The sequence below is a fragment of the Artemia sp. Qi Xiang Cuo genome, chromosome 3, assembly GCF_049724085.1.
Source record: "Artemia sp. Qi Xiang Cuo chromosome 3, ASM4972408v1, whole genome shotgun sequence".
In the NCBI taxonomy this organism is placed as follows: Eukaryota; Metazoa; Arthropoda; class Branchiopoda; order Anostraca; family Artemiidae; genus Artemia; species Artemia sp. Qi Xiang Cuo.
In genome coordinates, this window is record NC_142796.1 from 55,058,065 (window position 1) to 55,079,550 (window position 21,486).

Sequence of the window (21,486 nt, forward strand, 5' to 3'; positions counted from 1 at the left end):
GGCCTCAGGCGGCTTGGTGCTGCGATGAGTTGTTAGTTAGTTAGTTAGTTAGTTATGAGTAAGTCAGCCTTCGCATAAAACACTGCATCTGTAACACCATGACAGTCGAAACTTGCGTAGTAGCTTACAGGTCTTGAGACCTGTTAAAATATCACTATTATTTAATTATCAAAATTAGGACTATTATATTAGTTTATATCAAGTTATCTATGAGCAAGTCAGCCTTCACATAAAACGCTGCATCTGTAACACCATGACAGTCGAAACTTGCGTAGTAGCTTACAGGTCTTGAGATCTGTTAAAATATCACTATTATTTAATTATCAAAATTAGGACTATTATATTAGTTTATATCAAGTTATCTATGAGCAAGTCAGCCTTCGCATAAAACGCTGCATCTGTAACACCATGACAGTCGAAACTTGCGTAGTAGCTTACAGGTCTTGAGATCTGTTAAAATATCACTATTATTTAATTATCAAAATTAGGACTATTATATTAGTTTATATCAAGTTATCTATGAGCAAGTCAGCCTTCGCATAAAACGCTGCATCTGTAACACCATGATAGTCGAAACTTGCGTAGTAGCTTACAGGTCCTGAGATCTGTTAAAATATCACCTTCATTTAATAATCAAAATTATGACTATAATATTAAGTTATACATAGTTACCTATGAGCAAGCGTGGTGTCACATAAAAGATTTCAGCCTTACCACCGTGAGTGTCGAAAATATGTTTAGTAACTTGCAGACATTATTGTATTTTGTTACAATATAAGAATTATTACATTACCTATGTTAAGATCAAGTTAAAAAAAAGTATGAGAAACTGAAAAAAGAGGTAAATCAAGTTCGGCTCTTAGAGAAAATACACCACCAAAATCAAGCATTCCTCAACAAAATTATTGCTAATAATTTTTTCTTAGTTTTGCTTTACATTAGGCTGAAGATAAAAGAATCGCTTTTACAAATTAAATAAAAAAAACCAGTTTTTTTTAACTGAAAGTAAGGAACGACGTTAAAACTTAAAACGAACAGAAATTATTCCGTATATGAAAGGGGCTGTCCCCTCCTCAACGTCTCGCTCTTTGCACTAAAGTATTATTATTGTTTAAAAAAAATAGAGTTGTGGGAGAGTCAAAGCTTAGCATAAAGAGCGAGGTGTTGAGGAGGGTACAGTCCCTTTTATATAAGGAATAATTTCTGCTCGTTTTAAGTTTTAATATCCCTCCCTACTTTCAATTAAAAAAAACTTGTTTTTTTTATTTAACTTTTGAAAGTTTTATAATTAATACAGGTTTTGATTTTGGCTAACCGCACATGAATAATTAAAATAAAATTTGCATATTAATTTTACTTTTATTTGGTTAAATGGTTTTCTCGAAACTTGTTTAATTTTATTTACGAACGTTTTTATTAGTAATAAATATACGTAACTTACGAATTAACTTACTTAACGAACTTCTATAATCCTAGATTTTTAATACGTATATTAGGGGGTTCGCTCCCTAGTCAATACCTTGCTCTTTAAGCTATAGTTCGAATTTTGTTCCAATTCTTTAAAAATGACCTCTAAATCACAAAGGCCGTTAATTAGAATAAATAGCTCTTATGAAAGTACTAACAAATCTTTGGCTTAAAGAGCGAGGTATTGACTAGGGGGTGAACCCGATCATATACGTAATATTTTCTGTTCATTCTAAGTTTTGATGTTGCTCCTTACTTTTAGTTGAAAAACTTGTTTTTTTTTATTGAATTTCTGATCTTTTTCTTTAATAATGATGGGAAATCCGGCGAACCCCTTCATAGGAATGTCCCTTCCCCCATGAAAACTTCCTTCATGGAAAGATCCTCCCATATACCCACCGACCCCCCCCCACCTACCAGAAAAAATCCCCCCTGAAAACGTTTTCCTACTTCCCAGTAATCAGTACTGTAATTTAACGGTGGGTAAGATCCAAAAGATTCAGCCCTCCCCCGGGGATTCCGTGAGATTAAATCTTTCTAAAACATAGTTTTATCATAATTTCGACCAGGCTGAACCAAATGGCTATCTAAAAATTTGGATCGGGTGACTTTGGGAAAAAAAATGAGCGTGGGAGGGGACCTAGTTACCCTCCATTTTTTTTGGTCACTTAAAAAGGGGACTAGAACTTTTAATTTCTGTTCCAATGAGCCCTCCCACGATATTCTAGGACCACTGGATCGATACGATCAACCCTGAAAAAAAAACAAAAAACAATGAACACGCATCCGTGATCTTTCTTCTGGCAAAAAAATGCAAAATTCCACATTTTTGTAGATAGGTGCTTGAAACCTCTATAGTAGGGTTCTCTTATACGCTGAATATGATGGTGTGATTTTCATTAAGGTTCTATAACTTTTAGAGGGTCTTTCCCCCTTTTTTCTAAAATCAGCTAAATTTTCTCAGGAGCGTAACTTTTGATAGGTAGGGTTAAACTTGATCAAACTTATATATTTGAAATCAGCTTAAAGATTTTCTTCTTTTGATGTATCTATTGGTATCAAAATTCCGTTTTTTAGAGTTTCGGTTACCATTGAGCCGGGTCGCTCCTTACTTACAGTTGAAAGGACGAACTATTTGAAAGGGAGCAATAGGTGGATTCTTGCACAATTTTTAACTCGGCGACTCTTGTTGTACTAAGAAACAATTTCAGAATGTTTGGATCCAATCCAACTTGGATCGAAATAAAAATTCAATAAATGAGAATTAATATTGTTTTAGTTTTAAAAAAGAACGCTGTCCAGTCAATAACACTAGCAGTCTTGAATTCATTTTAAAGGTCCACAGTTTGCCTTCTAATCAGTTCCTCAAACTTATTCATCTGAGATCTTCAAGACACATTATTCATATTCAAAGGCATAGCTGGACAGTTATGCCTTCCTCCTGCGACAGTCCCATAAAAAAAACAATTCCAGGAGAAAACTGAAGAGTCGCTAGGCTAAAAAAATAAAAATAAAAATTAAGCCTCAAAAATTCCGCAGACAATAGCCTAAGTATTGAATTTAGAAAAATTTAAGCAGCATGTATTTTTTTTTTTTATTGCAACAGCAATTATAACAGCAAATTTAATAGTAATTACAACATAGATAGCTAAATATCAACTGTCTCAAAATATATGTAATTTTTGATCTATCTATAGAAACCATTCCCCCTCCACCTCAGAGAAACAGACTATACCTTAGCACTTCAAACACAGTAATAGTAATGAAAACAACAACAAATAATAACAAGAAGTAGAACAATAATAATAGTGATAATAAAAATAAAATTAATAATAATAATGATGAAAATAATAATAACAATACTTTATGATTTTCAACTTGTAATTTAAATTTTCAGCAAATTCAGTATTTCCATTCAAACAATAGCGCCACCTAATTTTCAAATAAATCAAAGAAGATGTAATTCTTGATCCATCTGCAGGCATCCCCCCTCCCCATTAAATGAGCTACTAAAACTTTACAGGTTTTCACAATATAGGAACAATAATAATCACAATAATGATAATACGTGTGCGTGTAATCAAATACCCTTTAACACAACCCATTCATTTCAACCCCATTAAGTAAATTGACTGTCATTGACTACATTCAAAAACAACAGGGTAATCTGCGGTTAAACAAAAATCATTACCATGAATGAAGGAATCTGATGCTCAAATCACCGCTCATATTGGCATCAATGAACTAAGTAAAATAGAACTAAGTAAAATTAATGCTGAGATTATAATCCTATAAAGCCTAAAATGAGGCTATTAGTAAAAGTTCAACTGTAATAAAGTGCAGTAATGACAATAATTTACTTTTTAATGACATCTCTGTATCAAAACAATTACCAATTTGTTTCTTTATGAGTCCAACATATGAAATTTATCACATGAATATGCTATTTCCTTCAATTGAAAGGGGCGTCGATAGTTGAAATTTGTATATATTGGACGTCATTTTTATCCCAATAACGTCAAACGGAACACTAATTATTAGATCATTAGTTTCCAAAGGCTCCAGGAAGAATCCACCAGATTAATCTTTGGGGAGGTCTCCCCCCTCAATGCTGAGGCATTTCAACTTGTTTTATGTAAGCCCTAAGCTAGAATACTCATTCCTAGTTTAGGGACCACAAGTACATAGCATCAACTACCTTACAACGAAGCTAAAACACAAAAAAAAAATCATTCTAAGCACCATGTCCTTTACGAATCTACCTTCGTAGCTCTATAAATCCTTAAAGAACTCAGATAGCAACTGATTGGCAAGTTTGGTACCGTTAGCACTAGTAGAGTAATCCCTATTACCCCTCACCATCGCAATCAACAATCTGGAACCTATGTGCTGCAGAACAGTTCCTTTCAGTGAATCATTTGTTCTTTTTGGGATCTTTTTTTTGGATCGGCGTTGGATGTTACTACGATAACTATTTTTTTAAATGAATCTTGAACTTAAAAAATATGATAACTTATTAATTGTAGTTAATATAATATATTAAATAATTACAATTTAAGTTATTAATTTTGATTTTCTGTTAAATTTATATTATATATATTAAATACTTTCATTTAAGTTATTAGGCCTAGTTTTGATTTTCTGTTAAATTTAAAACTTACTTTGAGGTTCAATAGACCATTCAGATCCTGAATTACTACATGACGATCTTCCATTCGTCTTCTTGTATTCTTAATAGCCTGTACAGAGTAAGGATGGAATGAAGAGGTGCTTAAAACATTCTCCAAATTACTGCTTTCTAATAAATTGTGACAAACATCATGGACAGATTGTAAAACAATTTTCATCAAATGAACAGGTTCGATTCCTGAAATTAAATAAAAAAAATTTTTACAAAAAGAATATGACAAGATCAATTGCAGTAAATTGCAATATGAAATGCTTTCTAAATAGAAATCGATATTAATTTATTGAACAACCATTGTCCAAATATACTCTAAAATATAATGAACTAAACATCACACATGGGTAAAATCTTCTCAGAGATGCGTTTGGAGTAGCCCCCCCCCCCCAACAAGGCACAAATCAAAAATGCACTGTATCCTTACTTTAAACACCATTTCTCCCAGGGACATAAATATTCTCCCTGTTGCTCAACAATGCCCTGCTGAGATTGGTCCAAAGGACTCTATCCTAGGACCAAAAAAACCCTTAAAAATTTGCCAATTCCATGTTTTGACATCCCCTTCCAATGTAGATTTTCTCGGCCTATTTGGCCTTCAGTCTTTCGGCCCAAGTCCTCCTCCCATGGTATTTAATGGTATCAAGATTCTTAGATCATTTATCCAATAATTTCTCACAATTTCGTCTTTATAATTTTTGTGCATTTTTCAAAGTTTGTATTTTTGATTTGTTTAAACAGATAAGTTAAGAGCCATTCAGACCAAGTTGCCAACAAATTATTCAAACACTAAACTAAAAAAGTTGATTCTGTGACCTCTCTTGCCTCATTAAGCTAAACTTTCATAGATTTTTTTCTTTTTAATTTAAAAAAGTTGGTTTTAAAGGACTGTTTGAAAAGAAAAAATTGTGTTACCCAAAAATTTCGTATTTCTAAAGGTTATTGCGTTGCACGTCATGTAAAGGCTTATGTGAAAATCTTTCATTTGATACAAATTTCATGTCTCTATCTTAATTAGAAGCCTAATTAGAGATAACTTTTAAAGATATTTACATTTACCAATATCTATGTTTTTTAAACTTTACTATTTTATAACTCAAAAGATACACAAGAGAAAACCATGAAACTGTGCACATAAACTAATTTTATATCATAACCTGCAATATGTCTACAAAATTGCATGTAGGTCTGAAAAGGTTGAGTTTTTGGCAGTGTTGACTGAATATGAATTGAGCTAAACTTTCTTCTTCAAAATAATAATGAAAAAAAAAACATAACAAAGATTTTTCATGAAAATTTGGGCCAAGACAGGATTTATTACAGTCTTGTTCATGTTGCATACAGAGGAGGGGCAGCTACCCCCTCCCCCTGTACATCAAATTTACACTAGGTATGTCTGAAAAAGCAGATGGTTGAAAAGCCATGGTTGAAAAAGCAGTTGATAAAAGGTAGATGGTTCAAAAAGCTGGAAATAAACAGCTGGAATGACCAAATAAAAGTCAAACAAGAAGTAATTATCCATAATGTCTTGGAAATTTTTCGCTCTAATCCAAGATGATTAATGTTAAAGCTTATTGATGATTTATGATTTTAAGTGATTACTTATTAATAAAGATTTCATAGGTATAATATAACTTGCTGGCAATGTAAGGTTTTGTGAACTGCAACTATAACTTCAGCTCCCCCCACCCTTCATCACAGATTCAGCACCCCCCCCTCCGCCTAAACAAAAAGCTACTTACGCCCATGGTCTTGTTCTTCTTAGAAAATCCTAACTTAGATTAGATTTAAAGCCTCTTAGTTTAAACCTAGAGTTCCATTCCTGCACATTTCACAAAGTCCTGAGAATATATGTTTAATTTTGAAACGAAAAAAAAACCTTTGAAGCTGACTCCATTAAATATTGAGCACGAAAAATGAGCAAAAAAAAGAAACGGGTCAAAAATGAGTAAAAAAACAACAAGCTAAAGAGATGGCACCAAAAGCTTAAGAAGACATAGCATTTTTTGTAGGTGTAGTTGTCTTTGGAAATCAACAGAAAATTAATGTTTGAACTTTTATGGACAAAAAACGTTCTGAAATTGAATTAATTAGTTAATATATTAGAACATATACCCGCTATAAAAACTTATAAACCTAAAACATCCTCTCCAACCACAAAAAAAAATCAAACAAGAAAAAAAAAATAAAAAGGTCAATTTAAAAGGAAATACTTTGCACATTTTGCAAACAATTTAAAATAGACTAATAGTCCATTTGGAAGAAAAGAAGCAGACTAGCCCAACTTCCTTTTTATCTGAAAATTTGAGCTTTAGCCTTTCTTATCTTTCTTTTTTGTCACAGTCCTAGTGTTTTTATTTGGTTTATTTCCTTTTGATTCTTTAAGTTTTAATTCTTTTTTACATTTTTGACAACCCTTTTGACATTTGAGCTTTATTAAATAGTTCTGTTATATTTGTTTTTGTTGTTTTTAACCGTGTTTATTGGCCCTTGAGTGCAAATTCAGCGTATCTAGGATTGTGATTGCCATTTTTTCAGAAATAAATCTTATCTTACAGCAAAATGGTTTCACTTCAAATTCCTTGTTTGACTCAAAAATAAATGTTCTTACTGCACTTTTTTAAAGAAAAGACAGAAGGCTTACCTTTGTCGTCCAGTTGATCTGGGTAACCTATCTTGTGCAGGACTTCTTCCACTGACTTTCTTGCAATTTGGACCAATAGACTGGGAGAACATGGTGTATCTCTAAAATTGAAAAAAAACAAACTGGTAGCAAACTGAACTCTTTTATTCAAACTTGTCAGCCCTGAATCAGTAAAGACAATAAATCTTTTTGGACCTATATCAACATTGCTAATCAATTAATAATTCTCAGATCAAAGTAGCTAATCATAACAAAACGGAAAAAAAATGGTAATGAAGAAATTAAAAAGGATACTCACAGTTAGTGAAAGAAAAAGAATACAATGCCTTGGTCTTGGGCTGCCCACTACTATTCCTGGAGAAGCCCAAAAATACTTTGAGATGACACATAATATTGCTGTTTTACTTCTACTACCAACAACTAATTGCATCACCAAGCTACTTGATGCCAACAAAGCTGCACATACTCCTCGTCAATCAGAACCTGTCCAAAGATTTACTCCTTACTCCTTTCCATTAATTTTCAACTTTCTCTAAATCTTTTCTTATGATCTCTTTGTACCCTAGTTAATGATGACCTGCCCCAGATGGATGGCCAAAACGCAAGATTTTTGACAAGCTACCATCCTTCATCTTGAAAACATGACCTAGCTACCATAATATTTCCTTCACTGTAGCCTCAAAAAGTGATATGAAACCTCCTTTTTTGCAAAACTTACAGTTTGACATACAGTCAGTCAATGTACATATACCTTTTAATAGACAATCCCTACAGAAAAATCTGGCATACCTTCCTCAACCATTTTAAAACCCCACAAAGAGAGCCATACTTGACCCTGTCATCATGAATTACTCTTCAGTTAAATCTGCATATGCCATTGGATCAATTTTGAATTTTATCCATTAAAACAATTTCTATAAAAACGTTTTCTAAATGTTGGTTTTCTCTTAACTAGATTATAACTTCTACTGCAATCACGACTCCCAAAGTTTTGTTTTGATGATCCTGGATTATTATTCTATAAATCCATACAACTTTTAATGCTTCCAAGTAAGAGTCAACTATTTTTTTTTTTTTACTAGACAGTTTCCTAGAAACTATTTTAATAAATTTTTGCTAAATATAGCTGTTAGAGAACTGTTACAAAGCCTTAGAAAAATCATAGAAATTAAAAAAATCTACTGATAAAATTATTATCTCTTACTTGGTAAGCACAATATCATAAGCCTAATAATATTTGATATTGCATGTTTTTTGTCATTTTGATTTTTAATAGTATTACTCTTAAGATAGTTCAGTTGCATCTTTTATATTTATTGTTTAACATAATATTAATTTGAACTGGACTTTCTTTAAAGTAGGCTTAATTTTTCTTTGCTTAGGTAAGAAAGCTCACTCTATCAATATAGTCAGGGTATCATTTTTATTTTAGAGAGAGATATATATTTATTATACCAAACAACAGCATCAATGGCCACCCCAAGAAGTAAAAAACATGTCCAGGGGGTGGCAAAAATACACTAAAATAATAAAAGACAAAATAAACAAAACAACTAATACAAATTACACATCTTAATCACCCCTAAAAACCTTACAACTCAACAATTTCAACTCTACAATTACAATCATACCCTAAGTGGCCACAATTATTTATTTACACAACTCACACCCCCACCATCCCAAAAAAATTCATGCTTACTAAAAAGGATTTCTTTAATTGCCCTCTTAAACAAGGAAATATCACTAATCTTTTTAATATTCTGATCAAAATGGTTCCAAATTCTAATCGCCTTATGAAGCACAGAAAATTTTGACTAGATTGAAACAATCAACAGAGTATTAATCTCTGCAGAAGATCAAATATCATAATTGTGGACAGAGGATTGTAATTGTGCTAAATTATCAAAGTATAAAAGATTCAGCAAATATCTTTTTCTGATGTATCTCAATCATGCTCCCAAATTGTTTTGATACAAATAAAATTTCAAGGACTACCGCCTGGTATATATACAAGATTTTAGCTTGGAGTAGGTTTTCATTGAAGAATGAGATATTACTTTAATAAATAGGCAATTTATGAATAAAATGCTATATATTGTAAGAAAATTGCAGGGATCTCAACATTCTGGGGCCACTTGCCTGGTACACCAGCAATAGAAGAGTAAGCAATTATTATAGAAATTTTGCATTTTATATACAAAAAAAAAGCTATACCATGATCTGTCTTGTAAAGCTTTATTTTTATTCACATCATTTTACCATGGAAATTCACATTTTAGGTTTACTATTACTTATATTTCTGCTGTAGCACAGTGAATTGATGCTCTATTTGGCAATACAGGGTCTGTGGTTTGATCCCTACTGCTCCAAGGTTAGCTGACAAGCTTGCAAATTGTCCCTATAAAAAAAGACCCAGCAACTGTAACGTTGATTTGACGCCCTGTGCGCCAGCAATGGCTCTGGAGGATCTTTATCCTTTTATCATTTAGCCTACTTATTTTTTAAGGCATCATGACTTGTGTTATAAACAGCCCAGCATTAGAAGATTGTTTAGTCTTTACACTTGTATGTTTTACTGATAAGAGTGCATATTTTTTGCTTTGGTTTATTTTTACTGACTCAAAGTCTATATTTTGTTGGTTAAGTCAAAATTAAAATGAATATTAAGAAAACTATTTCTATGAAATATTATCCTTGTGTGATTTGGGAGGATTGCATTTTAGTTCTATCAACAAGACTTAATGGCTTTTCAAACCAAAGTAGCCTCTACATTTCTATGCCAAAAATTTCCTGTTTTTTTGTCTATACTATACTTTTTGTGTATTTTTATACACTAGGGTGACCTACCAAACCTGCCATTCTTAAATTATTATTTTGTCTCTTTTAGCAGTATAAAGCCCATTCACATTCCTGCTTAGCTAGAGATTAATCCCCAGCTAGCATCACTATAAACCAATCAGGGATATTTGCAAAAGAGGAAGAAAATTGTAATTATACCTAGACATTGATATCTGGCTAAGCATGCATGTGAATTGGTCTGAACAGCATTAAAAAAAATCTTCCCTGTTCTGCCACTTACAAAATGGATTTTCTTGTGTTTTTTAGTCATTGTGTAGAGCTTTGTTGCTCTTTGCTTGCTAAATATTATTCTAAATTCTATAATTATTATTCATTATTCTATAAATAAAAATTATCAATAAAGTATTAATTACAACTATTAGCCTAATATTATGAACAACTCATTGAATAATCTATATATCTGAGATCAACACAACTGCAAAGGCTCCTCTAGGGGCAGTCTGATCTATTCATCATTTTACAAAAGTGAACCCTGCTAAAGTAGTAAGGAAATGAGCATTGTGGCTGTAAAATATAATTGGAATACAGAAAATGGGCTTTATATTTATTCATCAGGGAGGGAGGGGTTAAAGTGAAGCAATAAATGGTCTACCTGATACACATTTAGGAAGAAGACATGTAAGTATTCAAGATTGTTCTAGAGTAGTTTTCAGCATTTTTTAGGACTTCCTTCAAATTGCTCTATGGTCTTACCAAACATAATAATTACTACCCTCCCCCTATGTTCCAAGGTGTCAGTACACAGTGCCAACACTTTGGAACTTTGGGTGTCTTTGTCATCTTCATTTAGCTTATGTATCTGCATTTGTTGGCACACTGTATGATTTTGTATGCACATTCTTTATATACCCCCCCCCCAACTCAAAACCCTAGCTTTGTCCCTGTCTTTATCTCCACCTCTTCCCTCTCCAAAAAGCATTGATGTTTGATGCTCTTTTCTAATCTTTATGTTAGGCTAGAAAAACAAAACCCTGAGAAATAGATTTAGCCTACTGCTCTAAAAAGATTCAAGGGAAGTGCTTGGGGCTTATTCCTTTGCTTAATCTTGATTTATGAGATTTCTTTATCTATTTCTTAAATCTAAGAAAAAGATCTTGATGCAACTTAAAATTCTGCTAAAACAAAAGGAATTATATCTTCAAAACTTTAATTTATGGGAAAGAGACTGAAAACCCAAGACTGAGATAAAATCTTTTGAATAAAAATTTTGATAGGCGTAGGCCTAGAGCAATCACTAGGCTCTGCATTCTTCTACACCATAAAAATGAGGATAAAATTCTAGTTTAGCTACTTTTAGCTATCTTTTAAGGGGTTAGGCTAGAAAAATGACACTTTCTATAGGGACTGTTCTACAGACTAAAGTATGCCTATGTCTCAGGAAGGTATTTTGAAGTACCTACCTCCACTCCTTCTCCCTCTAGAGGGCTTTGACCTTTGATGAACTTTAAGAAATTTTGTGTTATAAAAGTAAAACCTTTCAAAATATATCTTCTGCTTAAATGAAGTACAAAAAACTGTTTTCAGCTTCACAATTTTGCTCAATCCCAATTTATGAGGTTGCAAAGATCTGCAAATATATCTCTTAAATTTAGGGAAAAAAACATTGATATGGTTTAAAATTCTACTCAAATAACAGAAATTACTTTTTCAGTACTAAAACCAGAGAAAAAGAAACTCATAACTGAAAATTAATGTAAAATGTTGTTTTGTCCAAATTTCAATAGATTATTTCAACCTGTCAATTAGGCAAATTTCAAAGATTTAGAAATCAGAAGAGGGATAACATAGAAGCTTTGCAATACCTTCCCAGAGTATGTTTTTGGCCCTAGACTCATTACTGAAAATTTCATTTTCCTAACCTAACCCTTTTCCAAGATAGCAAAAAGTAGCTAAACTGGTCAATATATACAAAATCATATTATTGAGTTAGGACTAAAGTGAATACACCATTCAATGCCATTTTTTATGCTGATTACGAATATAATAAGCATTTCTATTGGAAATGAATTTCAGCCCCCCCCCTATATATGCCAATTCAGGGTTAGGTGGTTAGGTATAGCCTATATAGGGGGGGGGGCTGAAATTCATTTCCGATAGAAATGCTTATTATATTCGTAATCAGCATAAAAAGGCATTGAATGGTGTATTCACTTTAGTCCTAACTCAATAATATGATTTCATATATATTGACCGCTAAACTAGAATTTTACCAAAATGAGGATAGGGTAGAGATACTGGCTAGATAAAACCTTTTCAGAGTGTAGCCTATTTTAGGCACTAGATTCAACTAGGCTAGCCTACTTTCAAAGTTAGCAAAAGCCCTTCACCTAGTACTTTACCAAGGCCAGTACTCTTTGCAGGGTAAGGTTGGAAATAGATGCATCATAAGATCTTTCCTCACAAATTTTAGGTCTTAGATCTGATCTTGAAAGTTTAATTTGTCTACCTCAACTAGCCTAATTTCCAGGATAGAAAAAACCCCTAATCCATACTATTACTGGAAGGGCATTGCTGACAGAGAAAAAATTTACTGTCTATGGTAATTGCTCTTATTAGCCCAAAGACAATTGATGAGCCTTTGAAAAATAAATATATTAGGCCTATGTTATTTACTCGTTTCCAATATACTGTAAGACCCAGTCATTAACTTGACCCTGGAGCTCACTCTTCCTTATATAATATGAAGGAACCTTCAATGGTAGAAAATCATTGGGATTTTTGGTAGAAACTAAATTTTGTAAAAACTCCTTGGAATTCATTTTCAAATATTTTGCCAAAAACTATTGTTGCCGCCAATACAAGAAAAAAATCCATGGCAAGGGTTAGAAAAAAATCCATGTTTGTCACCGTTGCCAAAAATAAGAAAAAATTTGCCGCTCGTGACGCTTTGCGTCGCTCGCAGGTACAGCTTTTCGATGACATAGATCTTCGTTCACATAGATGTAACGCGCAAGTGCACGGTCTGTATTTTTTTTCATGTGATAGTTCGTCGAATGCGCTTGAATATTTCGCCGTATCACGCAAACCAGCAAAATGTATAATACGTGAGATCGCATCCGTGTGAACCGAGAGTGCAGCTAGGTTCTGACCAGAAGTACATAACCGTAAGAGAAGTACAAAACTGCCATAAGTGCAATGCTGGTCTCAAATCAGGCTAGACCCTTGTGTCCGTTTTCTTCCGGCTGATTTCTTCGTGTTTTGCAACATGGAGACAAATGACATTCTGTTGCTAGGTGACGGGAATGGAAAACTGTTGTGATTTCCCTCTCTGCTGATAGAAGTATTGTGGTGCGCAAGAATGAAAAGCTGACTGACCTTGTGCTTGAACAGAACTTAATCGATTCACAAAATTTTGAAAATACGAAAAACAAAATGATATATGCATTCTACATTCTATAACCAGTACTCAGATTCCAATCAGGTATGGTTTATTTGTGAAATTCAAATAATATTCTCAAATAACGATAACAAAGTTCGAATAACGACAAAAAACATTTAAAGTTCACCGCGAACACATAAGGAAAGATTGTTTCTGTTCGCGACGGCACTTACCTTCTCTCCCTTTTTCACTTCCAGCGTCGAGCACGCCTAATGAGTGAATCGGGGATATACCACTCGTGTGGAACCGGGACATATTGATTTACTCTCATGAGTGCCGACACCGTTTCTGGGTCCAGCTTGTTTCTTAGAGGTGTTTTATTTAACCTAAGCAGCGAAAATTGTCTTTCCGGTGCTGCTGATGAATGTGATAGAGACATAAATATCTGCATGAACGCTGGCAGCGCACTAAACATGGGGTTGTCACCAGTGTCAGTGAGCTTGCCAAGCTTACGCCAAAATTCACCTGGTTCTTTTTTGACCAAATCGCACAGAGATTCGCAGATAATTCTGAGCTTCCGCCAGTCTCTGTCGAGTTGGTCAATATCAAAACTCACAGTAGCGGAAAACCGTGAGTAAATTCCTACCAAGCTATTAATACGGTCACTTGCCGCTTTCTTTGGGTCAACGCACTTCAGCTGAACTAATAGCTTGTCACTGGAATCGACCCTTCTAATGATTTCCTCAAACAGTGTTTGGTAAAACATGACACACTTATTTTTAGCGGAAATCAACTTGCAACTAAAATCCGCGTCTCCACTAATTCCTTCACAGAGCGCCAGAGACTTGGGCCAAAAATAAATGTTTTAGTAAGGTCTTAGATTGTTCGGGGAACTCACATTTATTTTGAAGGGGTCTGTTCTGTCTACAAGTTCCTGCTCAATGAAGTTCTGCATAATTTCCTTCAATGTTTCCCGGACTTTCTTCAGGATTTGTTAACCCTGACAGTTTCATTTTGAAACTCAAGGTTTAACTCGTTCACGACAAGTGATATATACCCCAGAAAGAGGTAAAAAAGACGAAGCTTGACATTCCCGAGTCCCTCATGAATGCTCACGGCTGTGGAAATGTTATCAGCGATCATACTCTGAAAATAAATTTTCAGATCATCACACTGCTCAAGTAACCTCTTCACAACATGCTCCATTGCTAGCCAGCGTGTTTTCGACGGGTAAAGTATTGCGTGTTCGGCAACTTCTACGAACTTCTGACACTCGGCAAATTCACTTTTCCTTTTGGGGCTATAAGCGACAAAATTGTACTCGTCGTGAGCAAACTGTACTATTTCGGGATCTAGAACATCGCAGAGGGGCCGAACACAGAGCGAAAGAATGGTAGATGCACCCGAAAATGGCGAGCCACGGCACATCTTTTTTTAAAAGTGCTGCCAGACCTGCCTGCTTACTGAGCATCACACTTGCATTATCAGACGCAAAACCAATGAGGTTGAATAAAGGGATATCTATATCGCACATAGCTCTCCTGTACAGCCGTTTCCAACTTACCTAGGTGGAGGGCAAAAGCAGGGGCAGATTTTTTGTTTTGGGCATGGATAAAACGTTAAAACTGGTCAAAACAAATCACATTCCAGAAGTTTTGAATTTCACGGACTTCTTGAGCACGTCAGCTGGTCCAGCTGAGCTGGAGCGCCATCTATGGCCACTAGATGTAAGAGTAGTGAGTCAGCTGGTCCGCTACCCCATTTTGGCTCGCCGCAAAGATTGATTTTCTGAGTGACGCCAATTCCATACCCTGTGAAAAAAAAAATCCATGTTTTATTGAAAAATCCATTTTTTTTATTAAAAATCCATGGAAATCCATAACATTTCCAAAATCCATGTCAGGGGTTGAAAAATCCATGTTTTCATGGATAAATTCATGGCTGTGGCAACCCTGATTGGCAGGTTGCAAGTAAATTGAATCCGACCTTTTTTTTCCCCTATATCTTCATAGCCATGTCTTTAAAGTAAAAGTAAATAGCAATAAAAGTAAAATATTGGGATGATTTGGACCCCATTTGGTTGTTCCATTTTGATCCCTTGAGGGGACTAAAAACAGTCAATAGTTTAAGAGCCTGAAATCCCTTTTGGGCGTTATTGCAAAACAAAAAATATACCCTTAGAATCACCACTGTTGAAAACACTAGATAAGAAATAGGCACACAAACTTTAAAAGAAACGCCTCAAATATTTGTTTATATTCATTTTTGTTACGTTTTTACGAGTCAAACATACACTTCGTAGTGGGGGGGCGGGAGGTTCAAATAGAAATTATTACATATATGAGGGGGATTGCCCTCTCCTCAATACCTCAATCTTTACGCTAAATTCATTTTCTGAGGACAAGAAATAGAACCACAGGAAAAGGGTTTCTAAAAAATTATTTCCAGAAAAAATATGGAATTCCCCATGCATGAAACAAACAGCACCTTCAATTTTGATGTAGAAATTTGAAAAAATTTCACATGAATCTTCCAGAGCTAAATAATCCATAGACAGTGTATAAAATAGGCAGGGATAAAAGGGGGAATTTGCCATTTTCGGATGTTTGTTATATTAGAAAGTTTTCGAGTTTAATGAACAAAACTTTTAGGAGCATTTCCATAGCCTAATTTACGCAGTGGAAAGGGCTTCTGGAGAGTCCCCATTCCTCTTTTATTTCAAATGAAACTGACCTTCCTTGAACGAGAAGATATTTTATGTTATAAAATTACGCTTTTACAAAAGGATTTAGAAATTAGGTCCCCAATTCCTCTGAGTCATAAGCAGCGCAATAGCGCTGCCTAAGTAAAGAACGATGTTGGCACAATGTATTATTATTATTTTTTCTCCATACCCGGGTACTTCGTATCGAAGGAGTTGTCGTAGAAACTTCGAAAAGGGCTCATTCGATTGGAAATTGGAGTGGATAGTGCCCTTTTTAATAGTTGAAAGGGATTGGAGGGCAACTAACCCCCCCCCCCCCTCACCCATCATTCCCCCAAACACATCCAATCAAAATTTTGAGATAACTAGTTTGTTCAGTGCAGTTGATTTCCGGATAGAAAATATATTTTTGAGGAGGACACTCCCCCACAACACTCTGAGCAAAGGTTTTAAGTTATGCCCTGAGGGCATATAAGAACAATGTTGGCACAATGTATTATTTATTATTTTTTTCCTTTAGAGCAGGGTACTTCTTATCGAAGAAGTTGTTGTAGAAACTTCTAAAAGGGCTCATTCAATTGGAAATTGTAGTGGCTTGTGCCCTTTTAATAGTCGAAAGCGATTGGAGGGCAACTGCCCCCCCCCCCAAACGCCCATCATTCCCCCAAACACATCCAATCAAAATTGGAAAAAAGTGATTAGAAGGCAACTAACACTCCTTCCACGCCCACCATTTCCCGAAACACATCCAATCAACATTTTGAAATAGCCATTTTGTTCAGCGTAGTTGATTTCAGATAGAAATTATGTTTTCGAGGAGGACACTCCCCCTAAGCCTTCATGACAAGGATTGTAAGTTATGCCCTGGGGGCATATAAGGTTTCTATAGAAGGCGTTGTCGTAGAAACTTCAAAAAAGGCTCTTTCGATTGGAAATTCAAAGGGCTAGTGCCCTTTTTAATAGTCGAAAGTTATTGGAGGGCAACTAGCCCCCCCCCCACGCCCATCATTCCCCAAAACACATCCAATCAAATTTTGAGATAGCTATTTTGTTCAGCGTAGTTGATTTCCAGATAGAAAATATGATTTTGAGGAGGTAACTCCCCCACAACCCTCGGGGCAATGGTTGCAAGTTATGCCCTGAGTGCATATAAGGTTTTATAGGAAGCGCTGTCGTACAACATTCAAAAAGGGCTCAGTCGATTGGAAAATGAAATGTATAGTGCCCTATTTAATAGTTAACAGTGATTGGAGGGAAACCAGCACCTCTTTCACGCCCACCATTTCCCCAAACACATCCGATAAAAATTTCGGATAGCCCATTTGTCCCACAACGTTCAAAGTTCAGGAAATTATACCTTTGAGCAGGACATCCCCCCCCCCACAGTTTTCAGGGCAAGGGTTAAAAGTTATGCCCTGGGGGCATATAAGGTTTTTATTGAAATCTTTGTTGTAGGAACTTGAAAAAGGGCTCATTCGATTTGAAATTCAAAGGGCTAGTACCCTTTTTAATAGTCGAAAGTGATTTGAGGGCATCTAACCCCCCTCTCACGCCCACCTTTTCCCCAAACACATCCAATCAAAATTTTTAGATAGGCATTTTATTCAACGTAGTTGAAAGTCTTGGAAATTAGGTCTTTTACGATGCCAACCCCTCCCCCCACAGCCCTCATGGCAAGGGTTGCAAGTTATGCCCTGGGGGCATATAAATTTTTTATTGAAAGCTTTGTCGTAGAAATTGCAATATGGTTCATTCTTCCGGAAATCGAAAGGGCTGTAGCCTTTTTTAATAGCTTAAAACGATTGGAGTATTAATAATGCCCCACCTATGGACACAACATCTTATCCTTCATTCAATCAATATTTTTAGACGTCCATTTTGCTTTACGTAGCCCGGCTTTACGATAAATAGGTTCCTTTTGAATAAAAAACCCTTCAGAGCCCTCAGTGCAAGGGTTGTAAGTTATACACTGGGGCATATAAAGTTTTTATTGAAAGCGTTGTCGTAAAAACTTCAAAAGGGCTCATTCAATTGGAAATTGAAAGGTCTAGTGCCTCTTTTAATAGTTGAATGTGATTGGATAGTGACTAACGCTCCTCTCGCGCCCACCATTTTCCAAAATACATCCGATAAAAAATTTTAGATAGCCATTTTGTTCAACGTAAATAAAAGTTCTAGAAATTAGGTCTTTTAGGATGATAACCCCCTCAGACCCCTCAGTGCAAGGGTTGTAAGTTATGCCATGGGGGCATATAAGGTTTATATAGAAAATTGTTGTATAAATCATAGGTAGCGCGATCGCGCTGCCTAATTAAAGAACGATGTTGGCACAATGTATTTTTTTTTCATACCAGGGCACTTCGTATCGTAGGATTTGTCGTAGAAACTTCGAAAAGGGCTCATTAGATTGGAAATCGGAGTGGCTAGGGCCCTTTTTAATAGTTGAAAGTGATTGGAGGGCAACTAGCCCCACCCCTCGGCCATCATTCCCTCAAACACATCCAATCAAAATTTTGAGATAGCTATTTTGTTCAGCGTAGTTGATTTCCAGATAGAAAATATGTTTTTGAGAAGGACACTCCCCCACAACCCTCAGGGCAAGGGTTTTAAGTTATGCCCTGGGGGCATATAAGAACGATGTTGGCACAATGTATTATTTATTAATTTTTTCCTTTAGAGCAGGGCACTTCGTATCGAAGAAGTTGTCGTAGAAACTTCGAAAAGGGCTCATTCAATTGGAAATTGGAGTGGCTTGTAGCCTTTTTAATAGTCGAAAGTGATTGGAGGGCGATTAACACCCCTTTCACGCCCATCATTTCCCGAAACAAAATCAAATCAAAATTTTTAGATAGCCATTTTGTTCAGTGTAGTTGATTTACAGATAGAAATTATGTTTTTGAGGAGGACAGTCCCCCACAGCCCTTAGGGCATGGTTTGTAAGTTGTGCCCTGAGGGCATATAAGGTTTTTTTATAGAAAGCGTTGTCGTAGAAACTTCAAAAAAGGCTCATTCGATTGGAAATTGAAATGACTAGTGCCCTTTTTAATAGTCAAAAGTGATTAGAGGGCAATTAACCCGCCTCTCACGCCCAGCTTATCCCCAAATATATGTAATGAAAACATTAAGATAACCATTTTATTCAACGTAGTTTTAAGTTCTGGAGATTAGGTCGTTGCGGATGACAACCCCCCCCCCCACAGCCCTCAGGGCAAGGTTTAAAAATTATGCCCAGAGGGCATATAAGGTTCTTATAGAACGCGTTGTCGTAGAAACTTCGAAAAGGTCTCCTTCAATTGGAAATTGAAATGGCTAGTGCCCTTTTTAATAGTCGAAAGTGATTGGAAAGCAACTAACACCCCTTCCACGCCCACCATTTTCCCAAACACATCCAATAGAGATTTTGAGATAGCCATTTTGTTCCACGCAGTTCTAACTTGAAGGAATTATACCTTTGAGAAGAATACTCCCCCCACAGTCTTCAGGGCAAGGGTTATAAGTTATGCCCTTGGGGCATATAAGTTTTTAATTGCTGAAAACTTTTCAGCAAAAGTGCAAATTTTGTTCTGGCCTTGGGAAGGCATAGGGGTTTTGCGCCCAACTTATGTAAATTTCTGCTCGTTTTGAGTTTGACTCGGTTATTTATTGTAATTTTTGTTCGTTTTGGGTTTCATTTATTTATCGATGCTGATTTGTGGTAGTTTCACGCTTGGTAGATTATTTGATTTTATTTTTGATCATTTTTTGTTTAATGGAATTTTTTACTTTTCTTGAAGAATTTATTTTGTGAAAAAAGTTTTTTTAATTAATAGTCGGATAAGGGGTGCTCAAACGCATTACAAGTGTATTTTAGGCTTATTATTATAATTTCTAGATCCTAGCCTTCTGACTAAGTTGTATTTTTTTCTGTGTAACAGAACCTATGTTGCTATCATGAGTCACGTAAGAAAATATGTCTTCATTGAACACTCAGTTAAACTTGGAAAAAATCAAAGTTTTTCTTATACTTTCGTGGTGTAGGTTTTACAACTAAATTGCCATATACTGAGTGTCAAACTTGTCAAAATTGGCACTAATTTTGCCTGGTAGAATTGTCGATAGATGGTTATTTTACGAATTCTTTTGTTTTTATACCAACGGGAAAATACTACAGTTTTTATCCCATCGGACGAATATTGAAGGAAAATCTAGTATCTTCGATAAAAAGGTCCGGCTTTGTCTAATGGTTGAGATAGAAAATGATCGTACTGTTTATATCTCTCTACAGTGCCCGGGATTATCAAAATGGGTACAGGATTATCTATCTAATAGCGCTGCATTTCATGTTGCCAATTTTAGCAATTCAACGTATGCTGGAATATACTCCATGGATTTTGAATTTCCTTTGATGTAAACAAATCCTCAAAACTGCTTTAGAATATTCTAAAAAGTCACTACGTCAACTAAAATTCTTTTGTCGAAAATAAAGAAACAACAATATTTTAGAAGCAATACGATTTCCGTCACCTTACGATAGCGCTGAGGAAAGAGCTGTGCCTGTTAATTAAACATGCTCAGGTTCGATCTCGCGTGTTGTAAGGAAATTGTAAAAAAAAACATTTGTCTTTCATAATTTTTTTCTTTTTAGATTGTGGAATTTTATAGAATGCTGGTCGAAAAATTCATTTTTAAGAAATTTATTTTGTGAAAAAGCTATTCGGGTATGTCAAAATTTTAATATAAACACAAAACGTTTATATACAAACTTTTAATAATAAATAATAATAATTTATTTATGACCCACATATGAACATTATAAATGACACTGCGGAGTAATAGAAATATAAAAGAAAAAAAAAACAACAGCAATACGAAATCAAACAACAACAAACAAAATACAAATTAACCGATATCACGATGAAAAAAAAAAACTCAGGGGTCAGTGACAGAAACAACATTACTGGTATTCATAATCATATTAGAAGACACACTGGCCAGTCGTGCGCAAGCATCAATGACACCATAACGGGATACAATATTTCTATTTTTAAAACGGCCGGGTAAATACATCAGATATTTACAATATCTAAAGTAACCACTTCTAAGTCTCCGTAAATCTTTTTTCCTCAATAAGTGGTGGAATCCAGATAGAAAATTTACTCCTGGAGAGCAAAAACTATTATAAAGCCGAGCTAGGCCCTTACGGTTATAACGCCCTCTATTTGGAGATATCTTACCATATGACACATGAATAATTTTTAATGCATTAGTAACCAACTCGGAAAAAGTTTCAGAAATTGACGGGCAAAATGATATACCAAGCCACTTGACTTTAT

The 21,486-nt window shown here is 35.0% G+C and overlaps 1 protein-coding gene across 1 annotated transcript in view; it reads right to left on the reverse strand.

Annotated features, from left to right (window-relative positions):
- LOC148954294 (uncharacterized) overlaps window positions 1–12,911 on the reverse strand; it is a 180,416-nt gene extending 167,505 nt beyond the window's left edge. The window contains exons 1-3 of the mRNA XM_089086194.1: window positions 12,765–12,911; window positions 7,293–7,393; window positions 4,629–4,834 (exon numbers count right to left, since the gene is read on the reverse strand). Of these exons, the coding sequence (XP_088942320.1) occupies window positions 4,629–4,834; window positions 7,293–7,393; window positions 12,765–12,910 (453 nt within the window). The 5' untranslated portion in view covers window position 12,911. The remainder of the gene's footprint in view (window positions 1–4,628; window positions 4,835–7,292; window positions 7,394–12,764) is intronic.
- Between the last annotated feature and the right edge of the window lie 8,575 nt (window positions 12,912–21,486).